The sequence below is a fragment of the Columba livia genome, chromosome 3 (genome assembly GCF_036013475.1).
Source record: "Columba livia isolate bColLiv1 breed racing homer chromosome 3, bColLiv1.pat.W.v2, whole genome shotgun sequence".
Taxonomy (NCBI): Eukaryota; Metazoa; Chordata; class Aves; order Columbiformes; family Columbidae; genus Columba; species Columba livia.
In genome coordinates this window covers 27553583-27574458 of record NC_088604.1, presented here as the reverse complement: position 1 = coordinate 27574458, position 20876 = coordinate 27553583, and the positions used below count along the sequence as shown (strand labels likewise).

The window sequence follows — 20876 nt, the reverse complement described above, 5'->3', positions numbered from 1 at the left end:
TTTGGGATGTATTCCTGAGATTAAAAACACACATCCACACACACAAATCCACACACCCCAAACAAACAAACCAACCAACCAACCAACCAACAAAAAACACACTGGTGGCAAAGCTGTCTGAAAAATTCCTCTCATTCCTCTCCCATTTCTCCACCCCTTCACCATTCCTACCTGCTTCAGTCCACCACCTTCTCATCTGTCTAACACAAGAGTTGGGTTTTGTCTTCTAGAATAAGTTGATTCATTTCATAAATCAGATTTACCAAAGGGCCCTCCTTTCCAACAATAGCATCTATTCAACAGGGGAATCTATAAAGAGTATTCTGGGCGCAGAGGAAGATGGATGACAACTTCACAGAATCACAGAATTATCTGTTTCAAGAGTCCTCTAGAGGTCATCTATTTCTGTCTCCCACTCCAAAGCACTTCTACTACCACCAAAAAACAATAAACCAGGGAAGGCAAGGTTTTGTCTGGTTGAGTCTCGAAACTATCTGTGTAGACTATTCCAGGTTTGCACTGTCCTTCTGGTGAAGGACTTCTTCCTCATGGGCATCCTGAATCTCCTAAATCACCTCTTGCAGTTATTGCCCCTCACTGCCAAGGACTTTGACTCCAACACTGTGTAGCTCCTGTGTAAGTACATGTTTAGTCTCTTCAACAGACTACAGAAGCCCACCTCATTCAGTCTCTCCTCTAAGCCTCTGACCATTCTTGTAATCAGTCCTCTGTTGGACCTTCTTCAGTTTCTCCATGTCCCTCTTGAATTGGTGGGCCAAACTTGGACAAAATACTCTTGAGACCCAGCCAGTATAAGGGAATAGTGGCTCCTGTCAAGCTGATGGCAGCACTCTTTCTAATGTAGCCCAGTACAAAAAGTACCTGATTCCCAAAGGAGAGCACCTTGATGGGTGATATTCCACCACTTGTCCACCAGATCACCTTCAGCAATGCTTTGACTCAGTCTGTTAATTCCCAGCCTCTAGGCACGTGTGGCCTTTCTTATTCCAGCCCATGGGCGGAAGACTGCACTGCTTCTTGTTGACCCACAGGAGGTTTACATTGGTCCTCCAATCTTCTCAAGGTCCCTATAAATTGCAGCTCTGTTGTTCAGTGTGTCAGCCATCTACTGCCCAGTTTGCTGACAAAAGAAGTTTATTATATCTATATGACTCCAGGAAGTTGAGAAAGAGAATGAATGAGCAATGCCCCAGTGCCATCTCACTGATCACTTGGTCTTAAGCTAAAAAGAGGTGTCACTTGTAGTGCATCCTGGACAGTCCCCCACCCGAAAAGCTGCATGACAGTCAATGTCAGTCACCTATGGGAGGATGGAAAGACTGAAGGGCTGATATTCAATAATCCTTTCTATTTTGAAACACTAATTAGCTTCCACACAGTTCTGCTGCTGCAGACCCAGCTACTGCAGTGGCAAAGAGCTGAATACAAAAAGAAGGAAGCTAAAGAAAAAAGGAACTTCTGTCTGAGACAAAAGCTGGAAAATAAGTAAAAATTGCCCAATATTGTGTCTTGTGTATCAGCAAGAAAAGGAAATTCATCCGATGTTCTGTTTACTGAGCCAGCAGAAGCTTGCAGTGCTAGAGTCTTTACCCTGCAGTCTTACAGTGACCCTGTTTTATATAATTTAACAAGTTTATGTGGTAAACATAGCTTGGTTACTTGTAACTCCTAAAGAGAAACTTCTTTTCAGAAGTTTAGTGGATATGCAGGATAACTGAAGGCTACATTCAGTGATGCTAATTGGTATTGGATCAAATTAATCTAGTCTAAATTTTGCATGCTAAGGTGCAACACAAGGTGGAATTTGTGTTTTGAGTGCATAAAGGTAGCCAGGGATGTCTGCCAAAAAAAATATATATATATATAAATATAAATATATATATAAAATGCAATTTTTCATCTAATTTCAAGCTGTCTGAGATTGCTACCTTTTGTATGTGAAAGTCCATTTGCATCTTGTATACAGATAAGTTCTTGGTGTTTGCTTTATGTTTGTGCCTTCTGTGCCTTGTGTGTTTATTTTCTGTGTACATGTTCTTTATGGCCACCTTAACTACCCATATAAATTTCTGTCCACATATTATAGGTAGTTGTCCACTCCCACTGGATGTTTTTTCAGCATACAGGTGGTGGTGTGAAGTAATTCACCCAAATACCATCCATGTGGCTTCTGGTTTGGGTGGTTTGGCAGTTCAGCCAAAAATCAAAGCTTCAGCAAGTTTCACCTTTTGCATTTCAGGATTATAATGATGAAATTCGTCAGGAGCAGCTGAGAGAACTGTCGTATTTGAATGGTTCTGAGGATTCAGCACGTGGACGGGGCATTCGAGGAAGAGGGATCCGTGTGCCACCTGCAGCTCCTTCAAGGTGTGGTAGCCCGAGCTATTATGTTAATAGTTTTAGAAAGTGTAAACAGTGGGAAAGCAAGCGTAGTTCATTAAAAAAAAAAAATCACATATACATAATGGTCAGTAAATCAAAATGTTTTTCTTCTGATAATTTGTTTGGCCTGTGTTGTGCCATGTTCTAGGAGCTACAGTTCACAGATAGCAGTGGGTGGTATACAAGTATCAAACTACAAATCAGAGCAGAATATGAAGCCACTGCAAGGATATTTCTAGTAAAGTATATTGTTGTGCCAATACAGAATTGGTATGGTCAGTAGCATAAAATCATTGGTCAATAAAATAGCATAGTCAGAGGAGGCTACATAGTCTGCATGCAACTTTATTTGCATGCATATTGTATCTATAATATATTTTGCATTATATATTGTTTGTTGTATGTGTTATCAGTTTGATATGAATTTTATTGGCATCATCTAAAAACATTGGTGTACGAATGTCTCCTGAATTCTTCCAAGTATTTTTTCATGTAAGGGCAACAGATAGCTCTGCTGGTTCTTAACACCAGTGTATAATCTTAATACAGTCTTTCAGACTCATTTTTCACTGTGAACCCTTAAGAAACTTGTTGCCTCAGGCATCTAAGTTACCCAGATACTTCTAGGCATCCATAGAGATCATTTCAGGATGAGTCTTAAAAAACCCGCTTTTATTTTCTAGCAAATGGGATTTGGAGGTACCTAATTTTATGCTGGCAGAGGAGTTGTTCTTTGGTAATTGAACTGGCTGATCTTCCCTATGACCTCTCTTTTTTTTTTTCCCTGAATTTGTCATGTTTTCCCTCAGTTCTTTTTGAATGGAATTTTTTATCAGTAGATAATGCACATACACAGGATTTTTTACACTTGTCATTCATGACCATCTTCCACTCAAAATCTTTGGGGGCTCAGAAGCTCTCTTTGTATACAGTTGTTCTACTTTGCCTTGCAAGTTTCTCTCATCCTGCATCATCTTCTGCCAATCAGTTTTTCCCACCCACCAATAAACACTAGAATGAGAGTGATGACTGCTCTTCTAAAATAGTTTGAGAGCAACAGAAACAGTTCCTCACACGATAATGCAGAATTTCATTAGCACAAGCAACAAGAGGATCAGGTGTAAAAGGCATGCCTTTTCATAATATGAGTTCTTCCTGAGATCTTGCCTAAAAGTGCTTGACATTGTAGCTGCCAAAATGCCAGTTATACGATACTTTAAATACTAGTAGAAATATAAGGGCCTTTAGAACGGAGTAACGTTTGCATGTCCTGCCTTGCTGCTCCCGCTGAAGTGATCACTGCTTTTTGCTCCCCGCAGGGGACGTGGGGGTGCGATTCCTCCACCCCCACCCGGACGAGGTGCCCAAGCACCCAGAGGAGCGCCGGTGACCCGTGGAGCCCTCCCTGTCCCCCCAGTGGCAAGGGGTGTCCCCACTCCTCGAGCAAGGGGTGCCCCGGCTGTGCCGGGCTACAGGCCACCCCCGCCACCCACACACGAGGCCTATGAAGAATATGTAAGTAACCACATGCGTTTATAACATATATGAGCCAAACTCTGTGGTGAACATCAAGCGCTGCTAGGTTGGAAGACTCCAGGCCAATAATTGCTGTGTCTCTCCTACTTAACTCCTGCTGGTGAATTATAGTCTCAGTGATGTGGTGTGTCTACAGACCTGTGTGTTTTGGGTGTTGGGGGTTCGTAGAATTGTTCACAGCTTACTTTGGGATATGAGAAGGTGGTGCTGGGTAGGTCTCAGGGCATCACAAAGAGCAATACAGATATACTCAAGATTAAATTATAACTAAAAGCTATTTGTTACTGTAGTCAGGTTCTTAGGAATAACAGATTTTATCCTTCGTGAGAACATGGGTTTTTTTGTTCTTCCAAATCCTTTTTATTACCTATAAATATATATATGTATATTTGTGTTCACCATAGTGCTATAGTTACATAACAAATAGAAATTCAAGTAATTTTCATGAAAGCTGATACAATGATGCAGATTTAGCAAGGAGCAGTACTAACTGTCACCTTTTCTTACGAGGTGTTAAAAATAATTGTGCTGTAAACATTAAAGCTTTCAAGTGATCTTCATTAGTGTTCCCTCATGGAACTGTCACCATAACAACAGATATCCAAGTAGAGGAGAAGGCACCATCAAATATGATGTCTGACTTTTTCCAGCTGTGGCAAATCCAAGGGTAAGATGCACATCCCATCCATTCCTGTAATCCTATCACACTATAATTGAGAAGATGTAGTTTTATTCAGTTAATAGTTTTCCAAGAACAGAAGAAAGGAAATTGAAACAGAAATTAATCTTTGTTGGTAAAGCTTTACTCAGCCATCTGTATTTTCAGAGTAGAGATTAGATCATGGCCGCTTCGAATCAGGGATGTCACAACTGAACAACAACTGCAAAAGAGGGGAAGAAAGTCACTCTCTGTTACCTCAACAGTTTCAATCTTTAAATGAGATAAAAGCTCTGCTAAAAAAATGAATGTAAAGAATATACCCTTCCTTGGTAGATAGTATATTATCCCTTAGTAACAAAATGTATGAGACCTTCCTTTCTGTGCAGAACTGTGTCTTTTCCTAATCCATGAGTGACAAATTTCAAAACAGAACCCTTGTAATGTGAGATTAAGATTACAGGTATATCTTCTCTCTTTTTTTTTAATATTTTTTCCCCATCTACAGTACTGGTAAACGTCCTAGAGTGTTAAACAGTTTTTAGGGAATGTTTCTTATGCTTTTTCTGAATGGCAAATATGTGGAAAGCAGGAGGAGAAGTTGAGGCAGCTTTTCTATCAAATTAGGAAAGCATTCAGCCAGTTCCGCGTTGTTTCGAAATGGTGACACTCTCAGGAGCACAAAATATACACACAATTAAAGGAGTCATTTTAGTTTGCGATAGATTACTCCAGTAAAAACAAACAAATGTGTTTGTGTTTCTATTTTGACTACTTAGATAGCAGCAAGAAACATCTTGCCTTATAGGAAAAATTCAGATGTTTTGGAGATCCTTCCATCTTCTGTGTCCTTTCAACATCTGTATTCCACGGCTGGGAATATAGGGGCTTCCCCTGACCTGCTGTCATCCACCAGTTTGCAATGAAAATCTCTTGTCATTTTGCAAAAATTACTTATGGACTAAGATAATAATTAAAACCGATGGTGTACAGGTAGAAGGAAAAGTTCACTGTCATATATCTATATATGAACTTGTCAATCATATTTTAGGGGAAAATATTTTTAATTTTGCTGTTTTCTTCGCAAATGCACCACTGCATCACATATCTGACTGGATACTAAAAGCAAGTGGATCTGTTTGTTGACTAGCAACAAATGTCATGTGTAATTGTTGTTCTTTCACACTGAATCCTAGAGATGAAAAATTAATTTATACTGAATAATTTGTCCAATTTACTTGGTCTCATTTTCTGCTTGTAGGCAACCCACCAGAATATTGCAATTTCTTTATGTGTTTATGCTTTTCATTTTTGTTACGGTATTTCACTCTAATTTTTGCCTACTATATGCAAGCACCATTGCTTTGATTAGTTGTGCACATGAATGCAATGTCATTGATTGTGAGTATCCACATTTTTGATTTTTCTTTTCTCTAACAGAATATAGTCATTTGAATGCTGAGCTGAAAGTGAACTCAAGAAAAAGAATAGAGTGGCTGCAGCAGAATTTTTTAAAATGTTTAAACAGCTTTTCCTGAGCAAAATCTTTAGATATTTGCTCAGCTCTACTAATCAGAGCTTGTATTGACTGTTTGACCTTGAAACACCTCACTGTTCAAATCAGTTTGGAAAAGCATTTAAAAGTTTGAATCACTCCTTTATAATTAACCAGTATCTAAATATTTTGAGGTTTCCTGATGACCTTTCTGAGACTTCGTAAAAGCAAACGTCTAAAAGTTTATCAAGAAAAGTGAAGTCTTGTCGTTGTACATTCGTGTTCAACATTTTGAATGTCAGGCCATAAAAAAGGGAAAATAATTTAGAAGAACTTTCAGAAAATAAGAGGGCTAGAGAGAGAAGGGGGAGTGACACACCTCATGCCTTTTTCTTTACTTGCTTTTGAAACAGCTATATAGCTTTTATTGGGTGCAGCATACATAGTATCTCAGAGGAAGTTCAGAAGACTACCCACAGGAAGAGGAGGCACAGCCATTAGAACATAAACACAGAAGAAATAGTTACTAAGTGAACCTTCCTCACTTTAGAAAAAGCTCATTGTGTGTGAATTTAGAACAGCTGCTGTGCAGCTTCTGGGATCAGAGAGGTGGTCCTGGGTTTGTAACCTGGTGATTAAGAGTGCTGTTCAAAGTGACTGATCTTAGTTCAGTGTGACCAATCTGTACGTGCTCCTGAAGCTGAAGGACAGGTCCACCAGAGTGCAGTTCAGAGCAGAAGGTTGACTTGGTCATTGTGAACTTTCTTCAGAAGATTCTTTCACAAAGCTGAGCTTAGCCCTTGTCATTACTCTCTGAGATACAATTTTATACCACTAGTCCACAAACACCACCATACTGAAGGTGTCTCTAGCTGCTGAAAAGGATTCAGAATTTCATTAAAAGCCAGCCTTCTGGACCTCGGGTTCCATTGTGGGTTTTTTGTTGTTTGGTTGATTGTTTTGGTTTGGGTTTGTTTGTTGTTAGTTTTTTTACTGAAAACCACACAGTGTGGTTTGTCATTATGGATGACAACTGTGGATGACCAAGGTAGGAGATGGTAAATGAAAATGAGTTCAAATATTCAGTCAATATTCACTATTTCAGTCCTGCATCATCACCTTTATGGACAAAGAGAATAGTAAGATTGATTTTGTGCTATTTTTTTCATTGAAAAAGTTAAGATTTGTTTGGTTGGACATCTACTTTTATGATCGATTTGAATATATAAGTAATGTAGTAAGCATATAGTAAGGAAAAATAACAGCGATGTCATCCTTACAGATTGAGGGGAGACTTCTGGAGTCTATTCTTAACAAGTATAAGGAACTTTAAAAGGCTAAGGTCTTATTGGTGACTTAGGAAACAGGCAATAGACATGACTGATTGAGGTTCATGATTTATACAGAAGTGAAGTGTTTGAGTAGGTCTTCTGCTGGAAGGAACATTCTATCGAAGCAGTAAAGCCAGTGTTAGGCACAATATGTATTAATCTGAACATGCAGCCTTTTTCACTTGAGGTTAAAGCTATATAGTTGAAGGGTGCTTAACCCAAATATAAGCCAAAAATACCATTGCTTTCAAATCTGTTTTGAAAGGTATTTGACTCTGGAGCTGTATTTTTCCTTCTGAATCAGAACCTAGCAGAGAGCTATGCAGTGATATTTTTCTTTACGTTTTTTAAGAGCGACAGTGAGCCTTTCTAAGAGGCCTAATGTGAGTCTAGAAGTGATTTAGCATTTCTTCCCTTAACCCAGATGGAAAGAACTACCAAAACAGAATAAATTTGGGACTAAAATACACATTGCTTTTATATTTTGCATTTTTGCTCCCAGATAAGAAAGAAGACTTTTTACTCCTGGATAAAAAAGGGGACATTTGCACAAAAAGCCATTCAGTATGAATACTTAGATGAGTTTCTTGTATTTGCAAAGAAATACATAATTTGTTTGCAAGAAATAGGCCAGTCTGTCGAGACACTGAGAAGCCGGTACAGCTCCTAGGTCTAGGACAGCCAGATTAAAGAGCAATTTTAAATGCAAATGTTCTCTCTCACTTCTCATTTCACTGATCAAACTAACCAAATGCAGCTTCTTGATATCTCCTGGAGTAAGTGAAGAGCAATGCTTTTAGAAAGTCTCTGGAAAAGAGCCACATAATAAGATAGATTGTGCTTTTAATGTCATGCTGTTCTTCCTCTCATTTCAAGCTATTTAAAATGAAAGCAAATGCCACATTCAACTGTTTGTTCTAAGCTCAATGGTTATTTACATTTTTCAATAGTTTTCAAACAAACTGAAACAGCTATGCTCATGTTTATTCAGTGCCAACCTAGACAATGAAAAGACTGACAATAAGAGGCATTTTGTCACACTTTAACATTTTAAAAAGGATAATTAACATTTACATGAGATTGTGGTCCCCAAAAATGTGGTTGCGGAGGCTTTGTTTACTGTTATAAGCTGGATCTCATAGGCCTTTTAAATCCATTCTGTCTGCCACTTGCGAATGTAGATGGAAATTGTGTATGAAGACCTACACTTCCTCTTCATGGCATGTTTGCGCCTGTGTTACTGCTTTAATGAATAAGTTAAGGTGAGCAATTTGTACTTAATTCTGCTACTTGTGAAGTCCATTCCTATATTTTCAGTGAGAGTGAGGCACAGACAACTAAGAAGACCTGTTCCAAACCTTGAAATAGTGAAATATATTGGACATAATGATGGTCAAAGGGGATTATTTCCATTCTTTTTTCTAAATTGATATTTTCAAGTTTTAATATGTACCACCTATCTATTTCTATGCCTCTTTTGGATGAAAAAAAATCAATGAAGAATGTACTGAGACTAAAGAGCATTTGAATGAAGCTGGAATTATAGACATGGGAATCCGCACGGCTGAACACCACATTGATTAAATATGATTGATTACCTATTTGTGCGCAAGGCACATAGAAAAAGAGCTAAGCTATATTCAACTTACATCTTCTGTGGCTTGGAAAATCAAATTTTATTTTTACCATAATAGCGATAAACAGGATAATGTTTATATTATGTGAAAGACCCTATTGAGCTTTAGATGAATACTGCGAATTATGGTCTCACAAAGGTAGAGTGGATTTTTCTGTTAGTTATTCAAACTTCAGAGAATTTGGTCCGTCGATAGTATAAATGTACTTATTGCAAAAAAATACAGCAAAAAATACAGAATTAAAGTAGTAGCAACTTTTTCATGTTTTTCTAAGTGCAAAACCCACAGTCAGCATTAAGCCTTCAGTGTCTGGGAACCTGTAGTTCTAGAGATTTTTGCTTACCTGTGCAAACTGTAGTTTGGATCTTATTCTTATAGATGATATCTGAATAAATCAGACTTGCCCCATGAAACCAAAGGAACTGTCCTGAGAGCAATGCATCAATAAATGTGAATACTGCTTTCAGATTCATCACTTCTATGAATTTCTCACAAATTGACCATGTACTCTAAAGCAGACTTTATTATATTGGTTTTTTTGATTCATTTTGATTTGATTGTGATAATCATAGTTACTCAATGGGTTAAACTTTACTCATAAAATACGTAAAACTCCCAACATCTACTTATGAATGCTGCAAAAGGATTTTATGGAGCATAAGCCCTTCTGCTGTCCCCTTCATGCTTTCCTTGGCAAAAATAATTCTCCTCTTGACATTAGTTACCAAGTTTTCAGTTCAAAACTATTTTCTATGCTAGACAGAGAATAAAAGAAAATGCTGATGCAGCTGTATGTTTTAGTATTAAACACGATGGTAATACAACTACAACCTAATAAATATTTATATTTGTTATATAGAGATCTAAGTGAAGGGCATCTCTCAACTGATCATCCAGCCTTCATATGGTCCTTAAATATTCATGGTGTATGAGGTTATATTCATAAGATCCTACATAAAATATATATGCAGTATTTTCCATAGAGACAGAATTTGCCTGCATCATTCACTGCACCATTTGATCATTAAACAGTGTGATTGTTCAGGAACCTGTTACCAAAAATACTTGTCTACTGTCACTTGGATCTGTCACATGTCACTTGGCTGTTTATTTGATGGAGTACAGTCTTGGTTGCTACAAAATACCTCCATAGGTATATGCTGGCTAAGCATTATCATGTGACTGTGTCTGCACCCATGTTGTCCTTTTTATGACAGGTTACAAAGGTGAGTCATAAACTTTTTGGGTTTTTTACAAACTCTTACAAACTTAGGGAATTATTGTTAAAGATTTGGGACAAGTCCAATTTAATTAGAGTTCTTGTGAGTTCAGTTACTCTGTGAATTCAGCTCAGATGGAAGGCTTGGGTTTTCTCTTTCACTTCTCAAAGTTTCTTACCCAGATTAAGTTCACCAAGGTATTAAAAAGTTGAATAGTTTTGGACTGGTGAGTTCCGGGGGAGCCAGACACATTTAAATTCAGTGGTAATGAGAAAAGCTTGGTGCAGGCTACTGTTTCTTGCAGACTGGTAAGCGCAGAGGCTTCAGCTGTGCCAGGCAATTACAGAAGCCTTGAGCTCTGGTTTCAGGAAGGGCTCTGGGCGGTAAGATGCTGTGGCACTTACCATTATCACACCAGCCCTGCCTCCAGCATACCAGCCTTATTCATGTGGTTTTCAGTCTAGCATTTTGGAAAACTCAGATTAGTGTGACTTTGTTGTAGTAGATAAACAGCATGCTCTTTATATCAATCGATAGTGTACAGCTAACAGAATACTTCTGGTTTATGTATTGTATTTATTTATTAGGAATTTTCACTGTAGCTAAAACATGAGCTTTATTAATGTAGTAAAATGCACCGTTCAAGAACTGGTTTATATTAATAGAAATCTTTTATGGATTGTTCAAAGTAGTATTTTAGTTTTACTGGAATTTAAAGGGCATGTATTTAAAAAATACTTCGTGTTGCAGGAAGTTGTCATCAGACTTCATCTGTATTCTTCTCTTCGGTATATTTGTGACATTGTCATCTTGCAAAAAATAATTCTGCATGGAACTGCAGAGATACATACATATCAACTGCACTTAAAATCAAAGACAAGTATTAGAGAGCACAGTTCTGTTTCATTCTGTGGCTGATGGACCTTTTAGCCAGTTGCCTCTATCCATACACTTAGAATTTACTCAGGATAATTGAAAAAGGGGATTTGTATTTGGTACAAGAAGAGGCCTGAAAACTAGTCTTACATGCCTGTGATCTTTTCTCCCTCATTATGTTCAGTGTATTTGCAATCCTGAATTTCAGTTATACATAGGAAGAAAAAGGTTTGTGGTCAATGAATTATTTCATGTATTTGGTTGCAGAAGCACCTGACCAGCAGTATGCCTGTTCTTTCTTGGTATTTAAGGTAGGCTCAAATATATATGTGAGCCTAGATTCTCATACACATAGGAAGGCATATATATATCCCACGTGTATATTGTTATAGACGAAGCTGCCTCAGGCTGTCCCTTGGCTGGAAGCCATCCAGAGACACACAGCAGTGATTGCTTCCCCAAAACAGCGTGTGAATGTCCCATTCTCTGCTGCTTTGCAAGGAAGGAGGCTTTATGACTCTCCAACTGCCTTAGCATTTCCAGTAAATCTTTACTTGGGTATAGAGATATGTGCTTACATTCTGATACAGTTATGTGTATATGTTATCCGTAGCTACAGCACAGAAAAATGTAGTGCATTTCTTCCAGCGCTCTGTTTGTAAGCACTTTATATTGCGCAGAGCTCCTCTGCAGCCAGCAGTGTGCATGAGTAAATGTGTAAGGACTCAGTCTGAAGGGTCAGAGAAGTAAAATCTAAAGTGTGTGATTTCTTCTTTAATAATATACTTTTGGAAAAAAACATGTAAATGTAGAAAACAAGTATAGAAAGGAAGAAGATACTAACAAGTATTTTAAAAAATTGTTTTATTTGTATAATCAGATGAACTGGATGAAGTACACATTTTTTTTTTCCTTCTTGAGCAATGATGGTATTAAAGTGACTGGGAAATTCAAATGAATACCTCTTTGTCAGGTAGATAGGTCAATGTCATTTTCAGATATGCTCATTTTTTAAACAATCAGATCAGTTGTGTTTTATCAAAGGTGCAGACTTAGTGTGCCTCTTTAAACTGTAGCAAAAATGTTGAGAAAATTGATCTTGTAATGAAACACAGTACCGTGAATTTGACCTATAGGGCTCTTAGAGAGTCTGGCAATCACTAGAAGAGGGAGATGCAGTATAATGGTTCTGGGACAATAAAGTACAAGACCAGAGATGAAAAATATTCTTTTGCCATACAGACCTGTTTTTTTTTCCTGATGAAATTATGATTGCTTGCATTTTAATAGCTTTTACAGTCGTTACAAGTGCTGTTACTCATAGACAGCTAATAGCTCACTTTGACTACCTGCGGTTGTTTTGTAGCTCTTAGTGTGCTGTAAAAATCTGTGGAGTGCAACATCTGAAATCATAAAGAGTGCAATGTTTGTGAAGAGGAATTAGGTAGGTAAATACTCTCTATATTTTACTATCATAAGAATACATTAGTAACCCAAGGACACACTTGCAAACATACCCCTGTGCTACCTTATGTAATACAGTAAAACTGCCTTTAAATACTTCTCAAAATCAGTATATCTGTCCAAGTGGAGTGCATACCATTGATTATCAGTTCCTAATAGGTGCTTTAGCTGTAGCCTTGGTGTTCATGCTGTCCTCCAACTCTTCTGGGCCAATTAGTGAGTTTCCGTAATGAAAATATTAATAATCCTTTAGATAGCCTACTACCGCCAATTCTTTTGATCACCAAATGTCTGTCAGATGCAATTTATTTAAGTCTAATGAGGACACAGCAACTTCAAGCTTAGAAAGTCCATATCCTGTTACCTTTCATTTGGACTTTCCAGTCCTGATTGTTGTCTCTTCCTGTACATCCTCGCAACTTCAGACATCCAGATTTTTAGAAAGCTAAAGTGGAAAAAAAAATAAAGTCCCAAAAGTGAGTCTTATTTTGGGGCAATATAGAACCTCACGTACTGTAGTTTTTTCATATTTTAGTTTCTCTTTCCCTGTATTAAAATCACACACTTTTCCCAGTTTCCTTCATTCAAAACTTCTCTAAATAACTTGTTAACACTATTGATTAATCTTTCTGAGGACGAAACTATACAATGAGCAAGTACACATCTGAATTATATACATTGGGATGTTTTAAAAATAAGATTGTCAAAGAAAATCAATTGCTGAACCGTTTTACGCACGACTGGATTTCTACAATAACACGTAGCCTGTGCACTTGTTTTTATCAAGACTTTACATGTGTATACCAGTCCTTATACATGCTGCAGCTGGGATTTTTCTGAAATAACTTGCATTAAAAAAAATATATTCATTGAAATTCAAACCATATTTCTTTCTATTTTACCAACCAGTTTCCATCAATCATTCTACTTTTTGAGCAAACACTGCCTGTACTATTCAACTGACATGCAGAGTTAAAATGTATGCTTGTTTCTTTTAAAATAAATCTTATTTTAAGAATATATAATTCCATTTTTATTACCTGTTTGCATCTCATTGCAGACAATGGCTTCAGGTTTAGCGTGACTTAGTTTGCTTTTATTGTCAAAATTGCTCAGGTATGTAAAAGCTCACCATGTTGTTTGAATTTTATTTAATTATCAGTAATAATAAAAGAATAAATGCTTTTAAACTCAAACAGAATTTTGGAAATTGGGATTTCCAAGTATTTTTGACAGAACTGCATCAGTTAACTAGAAGAAAAGGGCTTATAAACAAGTAAGTCAAGGTCATGTAAATCAGGCTGTGGGGGAGATGCAGAAGGGACCTGTGTTTTGTTGCAAGTTAAATTTTACCAAATTTAAATGTGGACAATGTAGCAAGGAGGATGAGAAAGGGAAAGGGAAAGGGAAAGGGAAAGGGAAAGGGAAAGGGAAAGGGAAAGGGAAAGGGAAAGGGAAAGGGAAAGGGAAAGGGAAAGGGAAAGGGGAAGAATCATGGAAATACAGTTGTTGAATCTGAGTGCATCCATCAAATAAATTAAAAGCCACAATACTTGGATCATTTTTCACTTACCTTGAACAGCTGTTTCACTTTCTTGCAAGGCCACCGTTCTTGCAAACACCCTAAACAAATAAATCCAAAAAGTCATCTGGAGTACTTCTAATTTATTTCTCTTGAGGTACCTATCGTAAGTTGCCGTTTTGGAAAAAGCAGCAGAGGTGTCTTGTGTATGATAAACTTAACACAGAGCAACCAGAAAAACAAACAAAAAAAAACATCAAGTTTTAATTGTGTCTTATTAATTTCACTCAGGCTTCAATTGTTTATTTTCTAAGGGGTAGAAAATTGCTTATGCAAGTGATTTGTCTCGTGTTTGCATAGTCTTGTTGTGTGTAGTAGTGGAGTATAATTACAAGTGAGGTTACTACATCAGTTGTAGATGTAGTCAATAAGTGTATGGCTGAATCAGTGGTTGGTATGTGACCTATTTCTTTCCATGCATAGTGCAATAGAAAAGGGAGTGAGAGTGTTTTCTTCCTGTAGAATATGTTGCAGCCCAATCCACTTGAGCCAGGAATGAAGATTTAAATCCCTAAAGGCAGAGGAAAAAGTGAAATTCAGTGTCTCACATCTTGGATGAATGAAATACTGAGTAAAAAAAAAAAAAAAAAGAGAGAGAGAAAGAGTGAAAGGACTACTTTTATTCTATTCTTTTCAATTTCTTTATAAAAGAAAGACTTGACCTCTTGCAGAATTTGTAGAGCACTAATGTGCACACCACACCACCAGAGAGGTCTGAGTGCTGAGAGCCGGACTTGCCTTCCTGCAGCCCAAACAACAGCACCTAAATCTTGGAGAGGATCAAGGCTTATGCAAAGCTTTGTTTTCACCCTTTCCAAGAGGACAGCTGAAGGGTACAGCACTGTGGGTACCATTCTTGGGTACCGTTCTTAGTTGCTGAACTTTTCCTGTACATGATACAAGAAAGTACATCCATCTTGGATGTCATTAATTCCTGTATGGTTCTTTTGTTTATCCAGGATCCAGAAATTTAAGATCCTAGATCACACAAAATTTTCAAACAAAGTAGGCTTCTGAGTCCCTAAATTACTTCTGAAAACAGGACTTAAATTCTAAATAGCTTATTTTTTTTACCCACCATTCATTTTGTAGAAAACTTACGGGGGGGGGGGGAAGTAGTTTTTTTGTTTGTTTTATTTTTTAAAAAAATACCCAGCTACCTATCTGCTTTGAGGAGCCTATCATCATCTTCCTAGGAGGAAAGCAGACTACAATGTGACAAGTAGGCAATACTGTTCTGATAGTCCCCGATTGAATGAGGACATTGTTGAGGTGAAATTCAATTTTGAAATAAAAGCCTTTTAAAGGATCTGCTTTCTTTCCTCAGGACCTCAGTCAAGCTGTGTACAGAGTACACAATCATTTGTTTTTTGTATTGAAGGAAAGGAATTGTTATGAAGAACTAAGCTTCCACTCTGTTTGGAAAATACCAATTCATCCATACTTGATTGGAGTTTATATATTTGAGGATAAGCAAATAGGTCACTGGATGCAGTGTGAGAAACTGTTTAATGTTCTGTAGAGCAGAAGTAATTAATGAAAGCTGAAAGACATTAAAATAAACTTCCCAGTTTCAGTAACATGAGCCTTTCACTTCCCTAGTTGGGCGATAATCCTGTTGAACATCTCCTTCAAGCTATCTCTGTTGCCAAGGTAAGCGTGAGTGTATGAACTCGTACAACTCAGACGTTGAGTAGCTATGATAAAAAACTAGAACATTATCTTGAGGAGCGAATTACCTTTAGTTATTATTCATGCATTTTCTGTCCTCTCAAAATCATGCATGTTGACATAATAATTTGTTTGGTAAAGAAAACTTTTGCTCTACTAAAAATACTGGTTGATTTTACACTGTCAGTTTTATTATGTTACCAGAGGTTGTCTTCTTGAACTGTCCTGAGATTGCTGACCTTCTTAGAAAAACAAAATGAAAAATCCAAGGATATACTTTTTTTTCCAAGTTCAAAGCGTTATGAACCTGATACTTCTTTATTTCTTGAAGCCTGCTTGATGCAGCCTAGAATTTTATGACTGCTTTATCTGTCCTTCTTAAGTAAAAAAGTTTCTGAAGGTCAACATAAAAAATGCTGTAAAAAAGACCAAGTGTTGCTGTAGCCTACTTCATCTACTGGGAGGAATAGAGTACAGAGGCAAAGAAAATGAACACCAGATTAACAAGACCAGCAGAATTCTCAGAATGTATACAGATTTACATACAGGATCTATAAGTTGTCTTATTATCATGGTCCTCTTTGAGCGGTGGAGGAACAAGCTGAGACGACTCAATGTGAGTGATAAAGCATAGTTCACTTTATTAGTTCAAACAGCACATACTTATAGAGTCTACAATAATTTTGCCTACTTGTCACTCACTAATTGGCTTAAGCTCTAACGATTACATTTGCATGGTCCTCCTACTTGCGGCTCATTAGCTATGCATGTTTTCTTAAAGTTATCTATGAAACTATGACAAGGTCGCAGTGTCCTTGCCAATTCTGCTGATGCAGTCAGTAGTCTCCACTGTGGCCTAGTTTTGCTACTTATACTAAAGGCTTTCAGAACAGGCTCTGCTCATACAACTGCTCTGTAGACCCATGTCCTTTGTCCTTAAGCCATTCGCTAACAGTCCTCAAGAGCATATATTAAAAAAACTTTTAAAAAATAAAAAATATTTAGAAAACAACAAATGTATTGGGCTTTTGGAGATAAAGAAAGTCAGCAGTTTGTGTTGGCAGCTGGTCATGCAAGTCTGTATTCCATCTCCTCAGCAGAGTTCAGAAGTATAAGAAATGTAATAAGTCAAAAATCCGTGAATGCATCACTGTAAATCCAGAGTGGCTCTTCTGAAAAATGAGATGGAGATCAAAGTGAGCACAGTTGTATTTCTAGGTGGAAAATTAGATATTCCAAGAAAATTACTGCTGGATGGGCTAAAGCAAGCTTTGGTCCCCTGAGGTATTTCTGGTTGGGCCACCCAACAAATTGTAAAAAAAGTTACTATGTCATCTTATTCTATTTAGCAATAGGCTTAAAAACCTCTCATCTGGGAGTAGCAGTAACAATTCTGAGGCCTTATGCAATCAATAAGGATTTAATGTAAAGCAGATTCATTTTTTCATGGATGGAGTTAGGACAGTGAGCTGAAGCTCCTAGGTGTAGCTGTCCTTACTCTGGTAGGTAGCTGGAGGTCAAGAGAAGAGGGAATCTGAAATGTGTGTGGTTATCTTTCACTCCAGATAGACTGGGGCTACAGTGGAAGCCATACACTTGAATGTAACATTTCAGTATGTGCCCAAGCAGGAAAGTACTTTCCCCAGGACTGTATGCAACCTGCTCTTTCAACAAGATTTCTGAATAGACCCAGTTAGCAGGAACAAGGTGGAAAATGTAATAGATTGCCTAAATATTAGTACAATCCAGCTGTAATGGCTTGATTTATTTATTTTTATTGACATAGTGCTCCCAGGATTTTAGATTAGCAGTTTAGATTTAAATACGCCTAAAGCAAATCCCAAAAGAGAAATTGACTCTGGATTAGAGTTGCTTGTCCTTTACAGTCCTTGGTGGGGTACAAGTACAGATAAATGCCCAACAAAAAGCCTTGTTTAAATTTTAGCAAGCAGCTGTCACAGGCACAGGAGCTATCCATTACCAGTCCTGGAGAAAAAACCTCATCATGCGTAATCTTTCAACTAAGAGGCTTATTGAACACAGCAGGAATGTAAAGATTATTCCAAAGGGTGCTGGCCACTGAGTTGCCCTTGTGATTTACAGCCGCAATACCATGCCCTGCATGAGTTCTGTGACATAACAATCTGTCAGTTCTCAGAGCTATAAAGTCATCCCTTGGAGATAACTGAGTCAGCCTCACCTTGATGGTCACTTCAGGACATGACTGTCATTTCTTTACTTAATAATAAAATGGTGATGTGATTTTAAATGTCATGCTTTAGGTATAAGACTAACAATCCTATTAAACTATAATACAGGTGATAGATATTGTAAGATACTGTAAGTACTAATCTAGTCCAAGGTAATGTATTAGTTCCATTTCAAAGTGGATAGATGGGAACTGACAAGGGCCCACAAGCAGCTTGGGAAAGAAATGGAGAGTCGTAACCAGGTTATTTAATGAGATGTTAAAAATATTCACAATCATTTTTACTCAGATATGAGGAACCAGAGTGTTCCAACCATCTTCAACTGCGAAGTGCTGTGATTTTATTTATTTGTGTTTATTCAGGATTCCAGAGTTGTTTACATAGTGTACAAATACGAGACACACACAAGCATCATTCTTCAAATAGTTTTCATTATGTGTAAGAATTTCCTGTAGTGATATGATGGTCCTTAAATTCATCAGCATGGGGAGTGAGTGCCTTACAGGAACACATTAAATAAGGCTGATTCTTTTAGATACAATCCTTCTTTCCATAAAGTATGAACATCAGTTAAACTAGTTGTATCTGACTGAGAACTTGTGTATGTTTAGAGAAATTAGTAAGTTTTCTTTGCAGCAAGAGGGCAGGGAAAGCTTGTGACAGCTTCATGGTGGAGCTCACTTCATCATCTCTGACTGGTCTCTGAGGAGTTTCTGTCTCAGGGACAGGGCAAGCTTCACCTCACGATTTACAGCTGCAATACCAGACCCTGCATGAAAGTCATGACATAATTGTGTGTTGATGCTAGAAGCTGCAAAGATTTAATTCCTTATAGGAAGTTCAGTTCTTCCTGATAATGGAACTTTTCAGCCAGCCTCTGATTGGTAGAAGATCTTTGAGATTTTTCAGTCTACTCAGCATCTAGAATATGAAACTCAGCATCTCTGAGGATCCCTAGAGAGAGAAAGAGAGATATAAATTATGCAGAGGAATGAGGACTTAGATGTTACATGTGTCAGTAGTTAGATTTTGCTAAGAACTGATATCTTTAGGCAGATATGCCACGTTATGGCTTCATATACCAGGGTTCAGGCCTGTTCTCTCACCCTGTTTATATTAATAGTGAATACATAGCTGGGGGAGCTCTGAAACTATGAAATAACTCAACTAGAGCTACCCAGAGTATACTGATGGCTGTGAACAGGATGTGCTAGACTATCAGATACATTTGTAATAGTCACTAACAAAGCTACAAGAAGTTCTTACAGAAGGATAAATTTTATTAAACTTTGAATTTTGAGAAATATAGTTTTTTAATAGAAGTTGTTATACATGAAGTAGTTGCGAATGCAATGAAAATATATTCAGGTCTCTATTCACAAATTGTCTTAATATTTTCTAATCACTGAGGTGCTTCCAGCACACCTGCACTTTCTGTGAGTCATATACTTTGCACATGAAAGTTATTAGCATAATGACTGACTGTTTTAAAAAAATGTTTCTATTAATTGCACAGAATTTCTTTTTTGGGGCAAATAACCACAATATGAATCACGAACAATTTGTATCTATAATTAATGTTTTAAAAGGCAAAACAGAAACTGATAGCCATAAGCTTGGTATTTTTCATTGCAGACTTACTGCTGACGTACAACTTTTCTTTCACAATAGATTTCTGACAACAAAAATATAAGAGTGGCCTTTGTTGCAGTCATCTCCTATAAATATTGCTGATTCATGTAACACATTACTATCTGGATGTTGATCCTTTTGGTATACCTGGCCTGGATTTATTCTTGGTAGTGCTGACTTTAATAAAAAGCTATTTTATGTTGTGTGTGAGACAGAAAATTCAGTCATGCCCCAATGCCAGGGTTTGTATTCTTCAGTTTTTTGTTTCACTTCCTCCGTTCTCACCCAGAAGCTTTCTAGTCTTTCAACTTACCTAATTTTCAGTACCTTTGATCTAAGCTTTTAGAAGTGGAATAGAAGTTACAGAAATCTCTTCTGAATCCAGGAGTTGTGTCTGCAAGCTGCAGTCTGTAGGCAGTATGTCACCACTGTCATAGTGAATGTGGTATTAAAAAGCACATTTGTCTTGCCAGATGAGACTTTCTCAGCAAGATATGTAAGAGATTCTACAAATAGCTCTTGGTACCAAAGAAGCTTACAGTGAGAAGAAAAATAGTAAAAAAACAAATAAACCTTTCCTATTGCATTCTCTTGATTATCAGTCCAAACCCATAGAATTAACATTGTAGTTATCATGCATTATTTACATGACATCACGTATATAGTAGGCACTTTGCAAACATGCATTAAAGCAAAGCCTTGACCAAGATATGTACTTTCTAACAAAGTGTGGACCAGTGGCTGAGGTAGGGATGGGTAAGTGAAAGCTCACTGATGTTGATATGTATCAGGATGCAGCCCTAAGGTATTCATTTTGGAAGGGCGGTTCATTTAAAGTTGATACGAAAGAGCCAAGACATTTAAAATATTTTGCAACCAGTAAATCCAACTTATGCACTTGACTTTTAGAAAGTCTCTTAGTTCCTAACTTTAAAAAATGTCTCTTCAAGGAATCTGTTCATCAAACACTGGGTCCAAAGTTGCTTTATTCCTGTATTTTAAATTGTCGTTTTGCTTTGAATTAAAGACAACTCTCCCTGTCCACTGAACTTCCACAGATCTTAAATCTAAATTGAATAGAAGCTTTTTGTGATTCTGAAAATCTCTGATTATAGTCCAAATCATTAATAAGGAAAGCTAGCTGTAGAGAATTAATGATTA

The 20876-nt window shown here is 37.3% G+C and overlaps 1 protein-coding gene across 13 annotated transcripts in view; it reads left to right on the top strand.

Moving 5' to 3' along the window:
• KHDRBS2 (KH RNA binding domain containing, signal transduction associated 2) overlaps nt 1–20876 on the top strand; it is a 351333-nt gene that overhangs the window by 214649 nt on the left and 115808 nt on the right. For 11 of the 13 annotated variants that reach the window (XR_010471176.1, XR_010471171.1, XR_010471174.1 and 8 more), the window contains exons 5-7: nt 2261–2388; nt 3723–3918; nt 15805–15855. Coding sequence is in view for 4 of the 13 variants with exons in the window: in XM_065056195.1 (XP_064912267.1) it covers nt 2261–2388; nt 3723–3918; nt 15805–15855 (375 nt within the window). In the remaining 9 variants the exon portion in view is untranslated. The remainder of the gene's footprint in view (nt 1–2260; nt 2389–3722; nt 3919–15804; nt 15856–20876) is intronic. The other 2 variants (XM_065056196.1, XM_065056199.1) reach the window with 1 other exon arrangement.